This window comes from Cyprinodon variegatus, unplaced genomic scaffold (assembly GCF_000732505.1).
Source record: "Cyprinodon variegatus isolate N-32 unplaced genomic scaffold, C_variegatus-1.0 Scaffold2, whole genome shotgun sequence".
NCBI classification, from domain to species: Eukaryota; Metazoa; Chordata; class Actinopteri; order Cyprinodontiformes; family Cyprinodontidae; genus Cyprinodon; species Cyprinodon variegatus.
Genome location: NW_015150455.1, coordinates 1,573,711 through 1,591,225, shown reverse-complemented (window position 1 = coordinate 1,591,225; position 17,515 = coordinate 1,573,711). Strand labels below are relative to the sequence as shown.

Sequence of the window (17,515 nt, the reverse complement as noted above, 5' to 3'; positions counted from 1 at the left end):
CCTGTCTGTTCTGGATCCCTGACCAGGATCAGCTTCCAGTATGTCATCTGGAACTGCAGCACTTGAGGACATTCTAGAACTGGACTGTGTCTGACTGTCTCTCCTTGAATACTGGGTCCCTCTGTCCTCGGTTCCTGACAGTTTTCAGTGAAATCATAGATAACTATTTTAATAAAAACGTATTAAATAATGAATTTTTGTTGATATTTTTACTTGTAAATATAATTTTTTTGCAGAATGATTATTGATTAAAATAAGTAATGGCAATGGAAAAGATGTTTGCCCCAGAACTTAAAACTAAAAGAATTGTATCAACTATATATGCATCTATTTGTTAGCAAAGGCTGTAGGAAAGGATAGTTTGTCTTCATTTAGAAAACATGGATGTTGTGCTCATTAATTATCCTGTTGGAACAGTGTAGCTTAACCCTGAGGTTCTGGCGCCTATCCACTTTCAGCCACCCCTCCTCAATGTACATTGGTTATTGAATGGCCACCCTTATAAAAAATGTTCTGGCAACGCCTCTGGCTACCACCCTCCCATTGCTTTTAGGTGGAGATGTTGTGTTGAAGGTGAAGTGCAATGGGAGATTCCTGGTGTTGGATGCTAACCATAAGGTTTAATTCTGTTTTTTTTAACTAGAGCATCTTCTTCCTCGTGTGGTTCCTACATGAATTGCAGCAAACTGCAAGCTTCTGACTTTCTTCTTACCTGTCCTGTGCACAGCTCCTCCCACCCAGCAGGAAATCAGTTCCTCTTCCAAAATGACGATGGGTGCTCTAGGTTACACTGGCTGCTTTTTAAATAACAGCCCTCATTGCTTGGATTGCATTTTTTGGTAGAAATTTATGTTTTTAGAAGGTTATAACAAATTCTTCATTTTCACATGATTGACTTAGAAGCTCTTAGAGTTTTAAGCCAAAGTTTGGGTAATCAGGGTAAAGTAGACAAAGCATGCATGGACCCATCAGTTTTCAGATTTGTAAAACCATTACTATAGTTGCCTTTTAATTGATAAAATACATATTAAAACCTTTCAAAGTTGTAGGTTGGTCATTTTAAGACTTTTCCAAGACAATCTAAACGCCTAATACACTTACTGAGGATTGAGCATTTTCAAACTGAAAGGAAATGTTCCACAGCAATGGATAAACTATACTGTTAGACATAACATTTGGTTTGTATTGTCACTGGAGGTGATTGGTGTAAAACCGATCCAAAATTTTGACATTTCATGAGAGAATAAGATGTTTTTTATTTAAGCAGGATGATCCCATTGAGATTAAGTCCTGGGCAAGAAAAAACAAATAAAAACACAAAGCTACATAGTTTAAATACAGGCAGCAAATTTTGCAAACAGGAACATGTTATTGAAAGAAACACCTTTTTCAATGACATAGAGGAGAAATGCTGAACTTAGAAAATTTCCATCATCTGCAAATGGCTTTATTTGTTTTGGCCACAAACAATTTCTCAGACAATTACAAACGACTTGTTCCACACTGCATTTGGTGTATCATGTTAAATTATACAATATTAAGCAAAATACAAATACTGCTATGCTGTATAGACAATTGCTTTGGTAAATATATAGAAATATATATATTGTATAAAGTTTCTAGCACCGATATTTACTATTTTAGGTTGATAAAAACTAACATCAGTGCACATGTTTTTTAACAGGACATAAGCAGACATTATGCACAATAAAGTCTGAATTCGATTCACAATAATTGGGTTCCGATAAAATCAACAGTAAAATAATATAGAAAAAACACCTGATATTTGTACAATCCCTTTGACACAAAACTGTCAGCAAAATTTCTGTTAAAGCACAGGTGAAGTTCAAGTTTTAAGGATCGGGAACTTAAATATATTAAAAGTGCCTTGAATCAAATATTTCTAAAAGAAATCTGCATATCAATGGCTTTAGTGCTCAGTTAAATTATATTTTAAACCAAGCAAAAGGATAAAAAGTGAAACAGCGCATGCTTATCCTTAAATCAACTAAACCGTTATCAGTGAATTAAATTAAGTCAAAATTTAAAATGTGAAGACATCCATCAAACACCCATCAGGTGTTTGGAGTAAAGATCAGCTGCTTAAAGCGACTTCACAGTCTTTTCAGTGCTCAAACATGTATAATTTGTAGGATAATCTGTACAAATACTCTCACAGTGTAACGCCTGCATTCAGCTGTGCTCTGCTTTGGCTTTCATCTGCTTCTTAATGTAGGAGCCGACCAGCATCTGAGGACGAAGCTGGTAGTTTTGAAGAAGTTCATGAGAGCTGCTCAGCTGATCCCCCTTCAGTCGATCCAACAGAGTAACACAGACAACGGCCGCTTCAAAACACAACATGAGAACGTTAGAAAACCAAGAGAACTGATGATAAAAATGTTATGAGCTGATCTAACATTTCTCAGTTAAAGGTGTAGTGGAGGATCTTACTTTTTTTGGGTGGATCATCAAAATAAGTGGTGCTCCTAATTTTCAATCATTCTGTTGATATGTTTACGTAATGCCATCGTATGTGCTCATCCACATTTTCACTTACTGGTGGTGAGCCTGACAAAGTGTAAAAATTGCAAATCTTCTTTTGGAAAGTAAGCTTGCATGAACGATGCAAACAGCAACTTTTAAACAGAGCGTGCATGAGGAGAAATGGCATGTGTTTCATAGACGTTCCCTCTCCGGAGCAGGTACAGGGTTGTGCAGGTGCATTTTTTTTTTTTTTTTTTATTGGAGAGGGTGGGTCTTTTAAATCCTCCACTATACCTTTATGGTCTGATGACAGGATAATGTTTTAATACCTTGCAGACCACTCAGTTTGCACATAGCAGCAAAAACAGATGATTCCATCTCAATGTTGCAGACTCCTGCTTCTTTAGCTTTATTGAGGTACTCCTGTTTATCAGCCTCAGTGTAGGAGCAGAAAGCACCATCCAGGCGGGCTTGACCTTTGGATTATAGGTAATAGATATAAAAGACTCTTACATACTGTAAGTTTACAGCAGGAAAAACAGTATATTAAACACAGTAGAGTGCATACCTTCATAAAAATCCAGTGTGCACATGGTGTTACCGATGACCGTCTCAAACTGGTTGAGCTCTTTGCTGCACTGCAGCAGCTCCTGGGCCAGACTTTGGTCCAGATCCGTACTGCGTACCACTGTCTTTCCTAGGATCACCTGCTCAAACTTAGGCAGGAAGGTGGCATCCACAGACTGCTTGGTAACGACAACCGTACCAGGCTCAAGTCCTGAAGAGCAATAAGTTTAAAAAAAAAAATCAAATCAAATTAATCTGGAATTAAAGAACATTTTGTCTAATAATACAATGCTGAAGTTTTACATCCAAATGGTTTAAATTATGTAATATATTTTTTAGGGTTTTCAAATTTAGGTTTATTCCAGTAAACATTCAACAAAGATTGCTTCTTTAGAATGTCTAGCTTTACACTATGGAGTTTGTTTAAAAAAAAAATAAAACTGAACAAGTAATACCTACTACATTCATTTGAAAAAACTAAAAACAGCTGTGTTCAACAGTCCATGCTCCTCTATCTGCTAAAATACAAAATGTAAATTCTTAAGCAGACATAAAAACCTGAAACTGCACTAAAGTCCAGCTTATCCTAACTTCCCCTTTACAAAATGCTGATCTTTGTCAAGACAGGACAAAAATCTCCCCTATTAAATACTTATTAAACCCATAAAGCAAATTTTCTGCTGTCAAATTAGATCATTTTCACTTTAGTATTTTTAATTATCATGCAAGTTATATACCACTGCCAGCTCTGAATACAATCAGATCATACTAAAGATGTAAGAGGCAGAATTAAGGTTTCAAAATGTAAATATTCTTTCACTTTCTCTAGTTTTTTTTTTTTTTGCTGCTTTCCTGCTTTTCTTATCACTAACTGACATGTTATTTCAAAAAAGCCACTCCCACCAGCTGCACTTTCTACCCAGTTGCATCGCTTATCATATAAAATAAATTCCCACCTCCTGATTTTACTCAAAGCTGAATCTTATTACACACACATTCACATAAATTCTATAATATATAAATAAATAGCTGTACCTATTCCTCCTGACGTTCCTATGCGTATGATTGTAACATCTGTGCAATGTGCATGATGAAGTAGCTTTATGAGTTCATGCAGCATTATTGCAATGGATGGAATGCCCATCCCATGCTGTGAAAGTCAAGCACAAACATATCACAGTAAAGTTAGTAAAACATTAAAACAAATCAATGAGACAAGCGCTTGAAGCCTTACAGTAGACCAGCTAAACTCACGCTGACAGAGAGCACAGGCCCGACTTTGTACATGGCGTAACGATCAGTTCCAGCGCAGATGTTGGGATACTCGGATTTAGCTTCCTCAATTGCAAGCTCAGCAGCAATGAACTCAATGAAGGACTTCATCCGCCAGGGACTTCCTCCAACACACACAAACTAAAAGACGCATTTTCATACATGAATATATAAATTAATTTTAAAAAATAGGGAAAAAAATCTGCAGTTTTAGTCATATAACAATCAAGGAAAAATGTCAACGCATAGCCTGTGTAAACCTAACATTACCGCAAAGGAAGCCTCATTTGAGGTTTTAAACTACTTTAGTCACAAAATTAATTAATGTGAAAAAACATAATTTTCTCCATAAAAAAGTAACATGATTCTTTACTTTGACGTCACCAAACATGGCTGGTAGGTTATGGCTTCCAGTCCCGAGACTGAAGTGATAGAGGATGTCATCTTTCAGAGCATTTAGGTGTGGGTTGTGAACATAAACAGGACTAAAAGAGGGACAGAGGGTAGAAATGTGAGTGTTAAATTCAGTTTCATTCCAACAATCAGACTATACCAATATCACTGCGCGTCTATTGGTTACACAAACTCAAAATTAAAGATATATAAATCCCCTTACAGTGGTATTTAAGAGTTTGGAAGAAAAAAATTAATTTGAATCTGTCTGAAAATCAGTACCAAGCAGTGCCATTTCAAAAATGGTCAACAGAGAATTGACCATTTATGTATTTTAATTTGTGTTTTCACTAGAAAAATAAGTGAGATTTAAAATGGGAACAGATGGAGGCAACTAACCCAAAAATCATGCATTTAAAACACAGTAATAAACTGCTTACTTGCTCTCTAGGTAGTTTTTGTGTCAACACATCTGACACAATAATAAATATTGGTCTAAGATGAATAATGAGTGTTTCTGCATTCTATATATAGGCTATGCTGCTTATTGAAATAAATCTGCAAATCTGTTTTTTTTTTTTCAACTCGACACTAAAATGGTTAACATGGGACCAATGCAATCAAAGGCTCAGTTTATCTTTCCACTGTGAAAAATATTAGGCAGGAACTTTAATTGCCAGATATAATTTATTGGATTTGACTGACAGGTAAGTGAAAACTGTAGCTCTTATATGTTGGAAATTGCTGCTTGTACCAGTACCATGTACCAGTTGGAGATCTGGACAATAGTAATAATTTAAATGCATAAAAAATGCTGGGATAAAAACCACTGAGGCAAATCTGGAAAGGTTTATTTACTGATCAGCGACTGTTTTTTTCCCCCAGTAACATTCAATGAGGGGAAACTACTGTCCTTTGTGTGGATTGATCATCATCATGTTACTCCCAGCAGTTTCCTAACTAATGATGATATAAACCAAAGTGGGCTTCTGCTATATATGACAGAATAAAATAACTATTATTTTTTCCCCACCTGCTGTGCTGTTGGTTTGGTTTTTCTTCCCTCTGGTCCATGTTCCTCAGGTACCTAGAAAAAAAAAAAGAAAAAAAAAAAACACCTGCATATATATGCCAGCCTTTCTAATTTACAAAAACGTTATGGATAGAAACCAAGAGATGGTTTTAAATAAGCTAAATAATAATCAGGTAAGTCAAACACTGGTTGCTTTTATATAACCCTCCGACCCTTGAAGTAAAAGATTAGATATAATGCACACACAGCATTTCATCGCAAACGGGGATAAAGAATCAATAAACTCCATATTTACCTTTAGACTGGTCTGATAATGAAAAGCCACGAATGATCAAAAAAATAAATAAATCTCTTAGAACTGTTTAGCTTCGCGTCTGTTTCCTCTGATTTGGACAAATTAATTTCGCTCTGAACATCTGACGCCGCTGCGGTAACCAGAAACGCCGGCCTACCATGACGAGTGAATACGTCACGTCCAGACTAGTTTTCCTATTGGCTGGGAGGTACAGGCTTGGTGTCACGTAAAGCTGTAACAAAAATGTGTGAAGCAATGCCTTTTATTCCAGAAATGTGCAATATGGAAATCCCCTGTGAAGATTTTATCGGCCCTTTAAGATTTCAAATAAAAATGTGAATTTAATCACAAATGTTGCTACCAACAACATATAGTGGGGACTAGTTTATAGGAGAGGTACTTAAAAGGCTACAGTAGGAATGAATAAGTTATAACATCTGGTATTTAAAATTAGATATTGACCAACATGTGAAGTAATTTGTATATTCCGATAATTTAAATGTTGAAATAAAATAAGGGCAAAAAAAGTAATCAAAAAATAACAATTCCAGGCAGAAGAAACTTTTCTAAATCAAATTTATTTGATAACATAAAACTTATGAAACCAGCACATCCAGTGACAATATGTACTCCTTCCTGTGTATCAGCTTGACCTCCATGTATCATTGTAGGTTCAAGTAAGCTTGTGTACAAATAAAATAACACCCATGTTGACATAAATATACGTCTTACTGTGGAGAATTTTTATTTTTTTAAATAAAGCATACTTATTATTCAATGAAGTTACTCACCATAGATAGCCAATCATTTTACTTAAATAAGAGTAGTGATATTTTACGAAGATATTACTAAAGTAAAAGTGAAATAAAACTACTAAAATGTTTGTCGCTGTTACTCAAAGTAAGTGTAACTGAGTTAATGTAAGTAGTGTATACCCACCTCTGCCCTATAACTGCTGAAATTTAATTCTGTTATGAGCAGTAAAACAAAATGTATTTATTTGTTATTATAAATATACATAGATTAAAGCAAAATAGTCAAATTTAATAATTGTGATGCAAGCTTTATATTAAAAAAAAAATTATATATATATATATATATTACATAGATTAAAGCAAAATAGTCAAATTTAATAATTGTGATGCAAGCTTTATATTTAAAAACATATATATACATACATAGCCTAAAGATATTCTTCAGATAAAACAACCGGAATCTTTAAACTCAATCTGAAAAGTTATTGTGGCAAAAACTACCAGACACCAACCTTGTGATGACACTGGAAGTTTCTGGGATGTTCGTTTGCCCCTCGTCTGGCTTCATAAAAGGACATTCAGCTGCAACTGCAGCTATAATATAAACTGAAGGATCCTGGGGGCTGGTTTATCACAGAAAAACAAATATAGCAAGCCAAGTTTGGAGATGTCAGACAAAACCGATGTGTAAAAAATTCTGTGGGTTTGAATATCTTATAAGGCTGCTTTCTCTATTTACAAATCTGTTTTATATCTCTTTAACTTTTCTTCAGTTTTTCTTTTTAAACCAGCAGCATATTTGTTTTTTTGTTTTTTACAAAGTTCTTTATCATATAGGCTCAAAATAAAATGTAACTTTTATAAACAAAAAATTTAGAAATTGAACAAAAATCCTAAGATGGAGAAAAAAGTATAATAAGTATACAGTAGATACAGTGGATGTAAAGATATGAGAGTATGTTAGCAAGGCAAGATAGTTTAACCTTTTACCACTAGATTTTTTTTTAGCATAAAAGTTTATTTTTCTCACGCTAAAAGGAAACAGCTGAATAAACATCCTGTAATCACAGTTTCCAGTGTATTCCGACGAGAATTGGTAATGACGACTAAAATTAAACGCTATCCTTCATTAAACGCTATCCTTGAAAGGTAAGTGATTTAACAGACTTGCTCCAGAGCCAATATTAGAGACCAAACAATGATCAGAGAACTATCAGAGACCATTAAAACTTCAAAAGCTAATAGGAAAAGCTTTCATGCACACAAAATGGTAAACATGCACATATAATGAAAACTGACACTTCTGTTCTTTACGAAAGCAAGACATGAAAAACACAAGCTGCTGCACATTTATGGTGATTTTTTGGGGTTTTTTTTGTTTATTGCCATGACATCTTTTGCATGCATCCAACAGAGACATAGGCAGTGAATTAATATAAACAGGATTTACTGCTTGATTTACACTAAGTTAAAAAGTCACACTTAGGTCACACATTAGGTCAGAAAAAAAAGGCACTTTTGGCTTGCTGTTTAGAGCATATTTTAAACACACAATATGGAGAAAAAAATCACAGCAAAAACAAAGCTCAAAGTAACATGCAAAGCACACATTCAAATAGTGTTATGGGTTAAAATAAATTAAAGTAAAGCAACAAACTACAGTGCAAATCCCATTTGTGGAAAACAAGTTTCTGAAGACTTGGAAAGCCTTTCTGCCACCCTAACAAAAGACAAATTTGAAACATTAGTTATCATTGCATTGCATATCAATATGAAGATTATCAAGCTGGCAATTGGTTCCACATAGCATCTGAGCCAAACGCAGAAGGTGAATCCTTTCTATCCATAAAAATGCCAATAGGCTTTTGTTTTTTTATGATGACAGAAAATAACTTGAATTCTCTGAGCACTTTCAGAGTCTAGAGTGTGATGAAGCTCATCATAAAGAGGTAGTAGAGCAGTTATCTTTCTGCCAATAAAGATGAAAGCAAATAGCGCCTTTTCCGTAGTTGATAAGAACAAAAAAATCTTCTGCAATGCTAATTAACTTGAAGCTTGTAAGGTAAATGTTAACATGAAGGGTTAGCTAACTTTGAAAGCATTACACAATTCTAAATAGGGCTTTAGCTTAACGTTTAAATAAACAACTAGCCAACTTTCTGGTTTAGACTCTTTTTCTTCATTAGATTCAAATTAACAATGCTCTAAAAATGCATTAAAAGTATAGTGGAGGATTTTTGGAAATTTTTGAAAAGACCCATCCTCTCCACTTAAAAAAGAAAATACATATGCACAACGCAGTACCAGCGCCCTAGAGGGAACGCCTATTAAACGCCTATTGTTTTAGAGAAAGAGGTCCTGGATACAAAAGTACACCAGTTGCCATGGCAACAGTGCCAATGCCAAAATGTTTAACATATATTAAATCTTCTGCATGTTTCAGTTAACAACCTTGTAAAGTGGTATTGGATCACCATCCCAGCTGTTGTGCTCTTCCTAACAATTTTCTAAGCTACTTACTCATACGTCCTCTGTTACTTCTTTCCACTGCGTTTCCCTCAGCTCTTGTTGCCCTGGATCCCTCTGTTAAGATCGTAACAAAAGAGCTAAAATCTGTGACCCACCGATGAACAAGCATCAAACTTTAAACTGAAATCAACAACTTACTGCCTTGGGTAACACAATGGGGTGGTCTGGGAGGTATTCTGGCCTCTTCTTGGCGTCAGGGCAGCCGGCCAAAGCAATCAAAAAGTCCCTTGTATAAGATATTCTCTCTGCAGAGAAAATGGAAACAGCAGCTAGTATACAGGTATCTGCCCTTTCAAACAAATAAGTGTTACAGATAAGTGAGAGAAGCTGACATGCATTTCTAGTTACTGTACATCGTTTGTATTGCTCTGTTTCTTACCTTTCTTCTGTTTATGGAGGTTGAGAATCTTGAGGAACTGCTCTAAACCAACAGTAGTCTGTCAAGTGCAAAGGTTAGGAAATCTCAGTGGAATGTCTTGGTGTCTGAATCAGCTTAATGACTAATCAACGTCTTTAATGGGAATTTCTCATTTCAAGTCAACTATAGTACAGGTACCATAAGTGACAAAAAAACAGCAAAAAAAAAACACCTGAAAATACATTTGAAACTAAATATTTCATTGGTTAAACATCCTGATTCATTAGCTATTCATTAATCGATGAATGCCTCACCAGTTCCCCCTCCATCAGGGGCTGGTCACCTGCCGCAGCCTTTGTTTGAGGACCTATAAATAAAAGGACACAACCCAAACTTAACTTAAAAAAAATGAAAACTCTGGTTTGTTAGCTGACAGCTTTAAACTCACCAACACTGGCAGGGACACAGCGACGCAGGGGCCTCGCCGGCTCCAGGTGCCTCAGTAGGATCCTTTTTCTTGATACTTCCATACTGGCGTCAGCGGGTCTCAGATGTTTTAAACTTTGTGTTGAAAAAGATCATAATTACTGCAATGGCTGGTGCCATGTAATTAAAAATTCAAGTAGAAGGAAACAGTTACCCAAACTAACTTAATTCATGAAATTGTGTCTTAATATTATCAATAATTCTGTAGTAACACACAATCTTGTGAATTAAGTTTGTTTGGTTAACCGTTTCAGGACCCTTCACTTTTAAAGTAGATGTATTCACAGATGAAGATTTGAAGAGGGAAACATCTTTTTTTGTTGTTGCTTTAAGTAGGCTATTTCTTCTGAGATGGGTGAATTAAAAAGATCCTTTACTCAAAACGTAACAAACAACTTCAATGCAAATAATCCAAAGCAACATTAAAATGTTGCAGGTGGTAAATTAAGGTTTCACTGGTTGAATGTAACACTACAGCAAACATTGCAACTGCCATACAATTTCTGCTTGAAACAAAGTATAATCAAGCTGATACACTCATGGACCACCTTATTACACCTGCCCAACTGCTTGTAACCACCAATTTCTAGTAAGCCAATCACATTGCAGCAACTCATCGCATTTAGGCATGTAGATATAATCAACAAGATCTGCTGGTGTTCAGAGCATCAGAGAGGGGAAGTAAAGTGATTTAAGTTTACCTTGCAAACAAGATGAATTCTCACGAGATTGGTAAAATTCACAAATTTCCAAAAATATATCCTGCCAGAAGCCAATAGATGCATAAGCCTTCAATAAAGAAATGTTTGGAACCAATGTAATGCAGTGACGTCTCTGACAACCAGAAGCTGCAGGCTGAGTTAAAGCAAACATTTCTGTGCTGGTGTTAGCTAGATTACCCTCTGTTTTCTTTTCAATAAAAGAGCAAAGGCAGGTGATTTGTGTCTTAATGGATGGGAAAGATGTTTGTTCGTTCCTCCTGACCAGATGTGGTAAGAGTTTGATTTATCAGTAAACTCCACTAGTTGGGAAACAAATCAAGAATATGACAGCTGCTACTGCTGCAGCGATTGGCTAAATAGGAAAATCAGCTTGCAGATTGGGTATATCTATCCCTTCCTAGTGCAACACTTCTACACAACACTGTATAGAATTCCAATTGGACTAAAACATATTAATCTGGCTTATGCCAGGTTAAATTTAAGTGACTATGAACTTGGCATGTTTGTTGGTGCCGGACAGGCTGGCAGTAATATTTCAGGAAGTGCTGATAACATAATAATAATTAAACTTCATTGATTTCACATTGGAGAAAAGTATCTCTGCTTTTAACCCATCCCCTTGGGGTGCAGTGAGCTGCAATTGTGGGGCGCCCAGGGAGCAATCAAGGTCAAAGAGTGTTGCTCAGACACCCAGAATGGAGCCGCCTCCCTATAAAATTCAAGGATTTTATGCACAGCCACCTCTATTGGACCCACCATCTGATGGCTACTTCCAGCAGGATAACACGGCATGCCATAAAGCATGAATATCAACTCAGACTGGTCTATGCACATAAGTTCCCTGTGGTCAGATGACCTCCATGGTCACCATGGCTGAGTCTCAGTTCGCAGGCTGTGTCCTCTGGAGGCTGGGTAGGCTGGGTCCTCCGAAGTACGCAGCCTGCAAATTGAGACGCAGCTCATATCTCAACCCAATAGAGCAACTTTGGTATGTGGTGGAATGGGAGATTGCCATCATGCATGTGCAGCTGACAAGTCTGCAGCGTCTGTGTGATGCTATCATGTAAATATGGACCAAAGACTCTGGGGACCAATACTTTGTTGAATCTATGCCACAACCATTAGGTCAGTTCTGAAGGTCAAAGAGGGTCCAACCAGGTACTAGAAAAGGATACCTAAAAAAAAGTGGCTAGTGGGTGTATCCAAGCCATTTAATATGTAAAATAATAATTAAAATTTATATTTCAACAATTCATTGATGCCACTAATAAAAAACTAAAAGTAAAATAAAGTGCAATGACTAATCATCATTGTATTAAGAACATTGTAGGGACATTTTCTATATCCTCTACTCTTTATTTTTGGCAATGTTAATTATTAATTTAGTTGGGATTAGTACATCACTCGGGTCTATGCTGCCCACTGTTTTACACTCAATATAAATTAATAGCTTTGAGAAAGTTTAACCACTTTAAGATTTCTTACATTCAAGCAGCTTAATGTATCATATCAAGCATTTTAATCCCAGAGGAAGTAGTCTGGGTGCATACGAGCAGCAGTCCAATAACAGCTTCATTTATTAAGGGAAATACAGTCCAAACCAATGCTGCACTGTGAGGAAACCTAAATGGCCAATAAACCCAATAACCACTTTCAAATTTCAGCAGCACCAACTACCAGCAAGTATTTTTTTAAATGGCCTGTGAGTCTTTTCAACAGACAAATGTTGGCCTACTCTTCCTTGTTGAGCTGTTGAATTTTAGAACATAATGGTATTGAGAATGAAAAAAGCTTATTTTAAAGATAACAGCTAGAAAATTGTGATCAAACCGCAGAAGTTTTCGCAGATAAAGGCATGTCTGTTTGGATGTCGGTTGTTGTGTGCAGAAAGAAAGCGGGGCGGGCTCAAGTTGGGGTGGGAGGTGGGGGGTGTTAATGTGTAATAGTGTATAAACAAATTTGCGAGCCTCATACACAGGCTTTAGGAGAAATATGACTGTTACAATTTCTTATAAAGTGAATATTGCATGATATGGGACCTTTGACAGTGAAAATTAACTCAGCATTTCTATGGCAATTCTATGGTTAAAAGGAGTCATCACTAAAAAATCAGACTTTCTGAAATAGAATTTTTTGAAATGTGCATGTTGGGTTTCAATTACAGCCAACAAAAACCTAGAGTGTGAACATGGCTTGTTTTTTTGTTTTGTTTAAGCTTTCTGTGCAAACTAGAAAAGCCCAGAGCTTGCTCTCCACAGCAGTGCATTTCTGGTCCTTCTGTGTTGACATCAATAATGGAAGGGTAATAACATAAGCCACCTTGCTTTCATCTCTACCTTCCTGATTCCATCAAAAAAGGGCACTTCCAACAACCAGGTGAGAGTTGCCCCTTTCGCTGAAGCACTCACCTAACATTTTATAAGAGGCCACAAATCAATGGTAAAAGCACCATGGCAAATTACTAATGCTACGTCCACATGAACGTGCATACACACGTCACATGTGCGCCTCATAGGACAAAAAAGGGTATCAAAATCTTAAAGGGAGATGCTGTTTTCAATATTCATTTATTGAAGAAATATTTCCTACATTTAATCAAATAAAAGATAAGTATAACATTGATAAAATAGATTTTTTAAAATTAATGTAAGTTCATATTTTACTAAAAAAGATGATTTCATCCTTTTCCAGTCAGCCTGAGTATGCACTTAATTCTGTTGTTGTGAAAGACCTCATGAAAAAAAGGCTCAATTCCTGATATTTGCAAAGATCTGTTTTTCTATGAAATACCCCTTTAAAGATTACTTCTACAAATAAAACTAAATAAATGCAAATATTTAAAATGTTTATTTCTTCTCTTCTTCTAATTAGATTTTTCCACATTAAAACCCTGCAAAGGCTACCAAGTTATGTAGATTAAGCTCGTGTTTGTGTTTTTCATAACATCAGATTTAATATTTACTGTAGAATTTTAACACTGGCAGGTAAAGTTAGTGAGATGTGTTTGAATACAATTGTCTATTATCAGAGCCGGTATAGTGGGTCAGTTTTCTGCTAGTGTTGTATCATAATGAACAACACAATGTCACTGTGCTGTGTTTTGCAAATCCCCATTGTTATGTGTCATTCCCTTTTAACTCAGTCGGGTTAGGTGGAGCAGACGGATTTCATGGAAAGCGATAACAAAAATCTATCTACTTTAGGATAGAAGTAATGGATTAATGCATATTCCTAACAGATATTATGAGATTTGGGGCTATTTATAGTATGATGAACAGTAAAGAAAACAAAAACCTACTGTCTCTTTTCATCTTTTTCAAGTGCAACCACTGGCACTAGTGACTGTGTCAAAAGTATGGGAAAATAGTAAATACTTTTTAAACGTTTACCTTGCTAACAAGGTAAATTGTCATGAGATTTGTGGATTCACAGACTTCCGAAAATACATCAGGAGCAATGAGGATGAATTAGCCTTGATACAGTAATGTTTTGAACCAACAAGATGCAATCACATGTATGACATCAATGCGTCAACCAGGGGCGGAAGGCTGAAGAAAAACAAACATGGCTGCGTTGGTTTCAGCTGGGATTCCCTCTATTTCTTTATGAAAACAAGCAAAAGGACACAATTTTTGCCTTTGTGAATGGGAAGAGGCTTTCCAGATCTATACGTATAAGTTTGAATTCTACAAGGAATCAATCTGGATCACATCCGGTTAGGTAAAAGTCTAAGATGGTCAGATTTCATCTGTAATTGGGGTGGCTCGTTTGCTGGCTAATCGTTTATGCAAGTTACTATGATAAACAACAAAAATGTGATGTTACTGGGGTTAAATTCCCTGGATCTATGTTTTTTTTTTTTTCTTTTTTTGAGGGAAGGTCCCCCTCCCCAAACCACCTGCATAAATACATTCTTTGTCTTATGACCAATTGAAACAAATCCAAAGGTAAATCCTGCTACTAGATTACATAAATGAGGCACACTCATTTTAATGTAAGTCTTTTTCATATTTTGAAAGACATTTTTGTTCAAATTTAGATTTTAAAATTTTTTCGTCAATAGATTCTATGTTATGTAAACCACTGAATCAAAATCTGTGAGAAATGGTTCTACTACATTGGAAATATGAGGCATACTCCTTTTTTTTTTTTCCAATTTAAGCCTTTTCATATTTTTTTAGGAATTTTTAAAGTAAAAAATACTGTTTTTCACTACCAGCTTTAGGTCACGTAAACCACTGACTTCAAATCTGTTTAAAACTATTCTACCATATGATGCACATGGTTAATGCAATTGCAAAAAGTACAAAAAAGTAAAGTTAATTTTCTATATGCTTAACAGTATTGTAATACAGTACAGACACACTGCTCATGGAAACACAGGAGACTAAAGCACCAGAGCAATAGGGCTTGGGATCCGCATTGTGGGATGTGGCGGCCATGTTGAGGGCTACGCGAATGTAAACATAGCTCTGATACAACGTTGTTGTTGAAAGAAGAGACGTAGAAGTAGAGAGAAAAAAGATGTTAAAATCCCGAAAAGGATCTGGAATTTACCGGGACACATTAAATAGAGAAACCAGGGGCCGGTATGTTGACAAATTCAGCATTATTAATAATTTGGATCTATGTGAAGTTCCAAACAATGAGTGGAGCACCGATGAGTGAGCGCCTATACTTCAAAACAGTTCAGAAGCTACAAGTCCTTGGAGTCTCATGTGCAGTTCATGAATGGATGGGTTCAGGAGCTGCAGATCATAAAGCCAGCAAACACTGGGAACACAGTAATCCGTACGAAGGTAAGCTGTGCTCAGACGGGCTCTGGAACCTGCTACTTTAGTAATTGCTAACCGCTAGTGCTAACAACCACTCACGCATGTAATGTACTTTTAACTAGCTGCTATGTATTTGAGCCTTTTCCCGCTGCCGTTTTTATTATTTTCCCGTAAAAGATCCCAACCTTGAAGGAAAGAAACAATGTAGGCTATAAAATAAAACCGTGCATCTTTAACTTACCAGAATGAAAATGCAGGGAACACATATGTTCGGTCGTCTTACAGCCACGATCCAAGCTAGCCGACGACTCTTTATCTCTGACACTTGGTCTCCGTGGTTGCGCCTCCAGGCAGGAAAGCGGTGGAAAGTTAACCCATTTTCTATGTTATTCCCATGGCGATCATGTGTTGCGCTGTTACAGCCCACAGTACAGCAACGGTTTACCTTGGTTGAAATCAAGTTAAGGTGAAATTAATCAAATTAAAACACGGGGAGGGAGTACAGTACGCGGTAGTCGTAGGCAGTAGTCTGAGCAGCGGTAAAGGAGGCCATCAACATGACGGCCACGCAAAGTAATTAAGTCATGACCCCAAAGCCCTATAGAAGACCAGGTCTACCATACAAGGCAAGATCCCAGGTGCAGGCTTTGCAATGAGGCCCCAGAAACAATCCAGCATCTCACATCAGGATGGAAGATACTGGCAGAAGAGTGTAAGTAAACATCTGTGTAGAATACAAACTTGATACACCCAGGTTAAAATAGGAGTCACCTCCCAAGGTGGGGGAGAATGACAGAGCTAGGATCCTGTGGGACTTCCAGGTACACGCAGACTAAATGGTTGTGACCAACCAATCAGATATTTCGAGCAGCAAAAGACAGTGATCAATGTTTTCATCAAAGATGATTGAAACATCAGGAGGAAAAAAACATGAGAAATGGCAAAAATACCAAGGCCTTTAGGAAGAACTGGAGAGAGCCTGGAAGGTGAAGGTTATTGTAGTGCCCATGGTCATTGGAGCACCAGGGACAGTAACCCCCTCACTGGCGAAATGGCTCCAACATATAAATGGAGAAATATCAGAGTCCAGAAGTGTGCAGTTCTAGGGTCAGCTAAGATACTGAGAGGAACCCTGAAGCTCCCAGGCCTCTGGTAGAGGAGCTGAGCATCAGATAAAGAAAAATGTAGAAAATACCTCACAGATAGAAAAGCTGTTATTCGATTGCAAGTTACCTCACTTTATAATAATAATGTTACTTTTGCTTTCACAACTTTCATATGCCATGATGTTGCCAATGAATTCTAATCACTACAGAAAAATATTTAAAAAGTATATCAACATTTTTTCCTTTTTTAAGACATAAGTTAAATGATGTGCAGCAAAGTATGAACGTTGCTGTTAAACTGCCTCCAACGTTTGGGAGTCGATGTGGAAATTTAACGGTCAAACTTGGGATTGCCTCAAAACAATGAAAACAGCAGTTATTTAGTCCCCAAAACGATCGTTACTGATTTCACACTTTAAAAATATATTGTTTAAATGGTTTCAAAGATTGGGAAAGCAGGTCGCTTTGTAAAGAAATAAAATAAAAAATAGGACCTACTTATTTTACACTACGAAGAAGATAACGTATTTCAACATTTACCTCTTGCTCTGTAAAATGTTCCAGGTGTGTGATCAAGTTTTTGGTTTGCTCAGCTCCCCGGCGTCAGCGTGTATGCTCACAGGGCAGAAAATAAACTTCCGGTTTTTAACTTTCACAATAAAAGCTCGGAATCCAAGTAGCGCTCAAAGTAAAACCAGAGCTCTATAAAAAAAATTACACACACACACACACACACACAC

General features: G+C 36.6%; 2 protein-coding genes across 3 annotated transcripts; both read right to left on the bottom strand.

The window, feature by feature from the left end:
• Window positions 1-1,277: 1,277 nt before the first annotated feature.
• upp1 (uridine phosphorylase 1) lies at window positions 1,278-7,502 on the bottom strand. 2 transcript variants are annotated; one of them, XM_015404542.1, is made up of 8 exons: window positions 7,312-7,502; window positions 5,750-5,803; window positions 4,697-4,808; window positions 4,306-4,464; window positions 4,087-4,201; window positions 3,053-3,262; window positions 2,814-2,960; window positions 1,278-2,345 (listed from the first exon to the last, which is right to left on the bottom strand). In XM_015404542.1, the coding sequence occupies exons 1-8, from the start codon at window positions 7,365-7,367 to the stop codon at window positions 2,194-2,196; spliced, it is 1,005 nt and encodes a 334-aa protein (XP_015260028.1). In that variant the 5' UTR covers window positions 7,368-7,502; the 3' UTR covers window positions 1,278-2,193. The 2 variants fall into 2 exon arrangements, with proteins under 2 accessions (XP_015260028.1, XP_015260106.1); XM_015404620.1 differs by lacking the exon at window positions 7,312-7,502 and adding an exon at window positions 6,045-7,079 and having other exon boundaries at window positions 1,279-2,345.
• A 140-nt stretch (window positions 7,503-7,642) lies between these two features.
• On the bottom strand, window positions 7,643-17,385 carry LOC107104647 (chromosome unknown open reading frame, human C8orf88). The gene is made up of 7 exons (XM_015404728.1): window positions 17,316-17,385; window positions 10,135-10,256; window positions 10,001-10,053; window positions 9,708-9,765; window positions 9,467-9,573; window positions 9,320-9,382; window positions 7,643-8,519 (listed from the first exon to the last, which is right to left on the bottom strand). Exons 2-6 carry the CDS (start codon window positions 10,214-10,216, stop codon window positions 9,320-9,322), a joined length of 363 nt encoding a protein of 120 aa, XP_015260214.1. The 5' UTR covers window positions 10,217-10,256; window positions 17,316-17,385; the 3' UTR covers window positions 7,643-8,519.
• Between the last annotated feature and the right edge of the window lie 130 nt (window positions 17,386-17,515).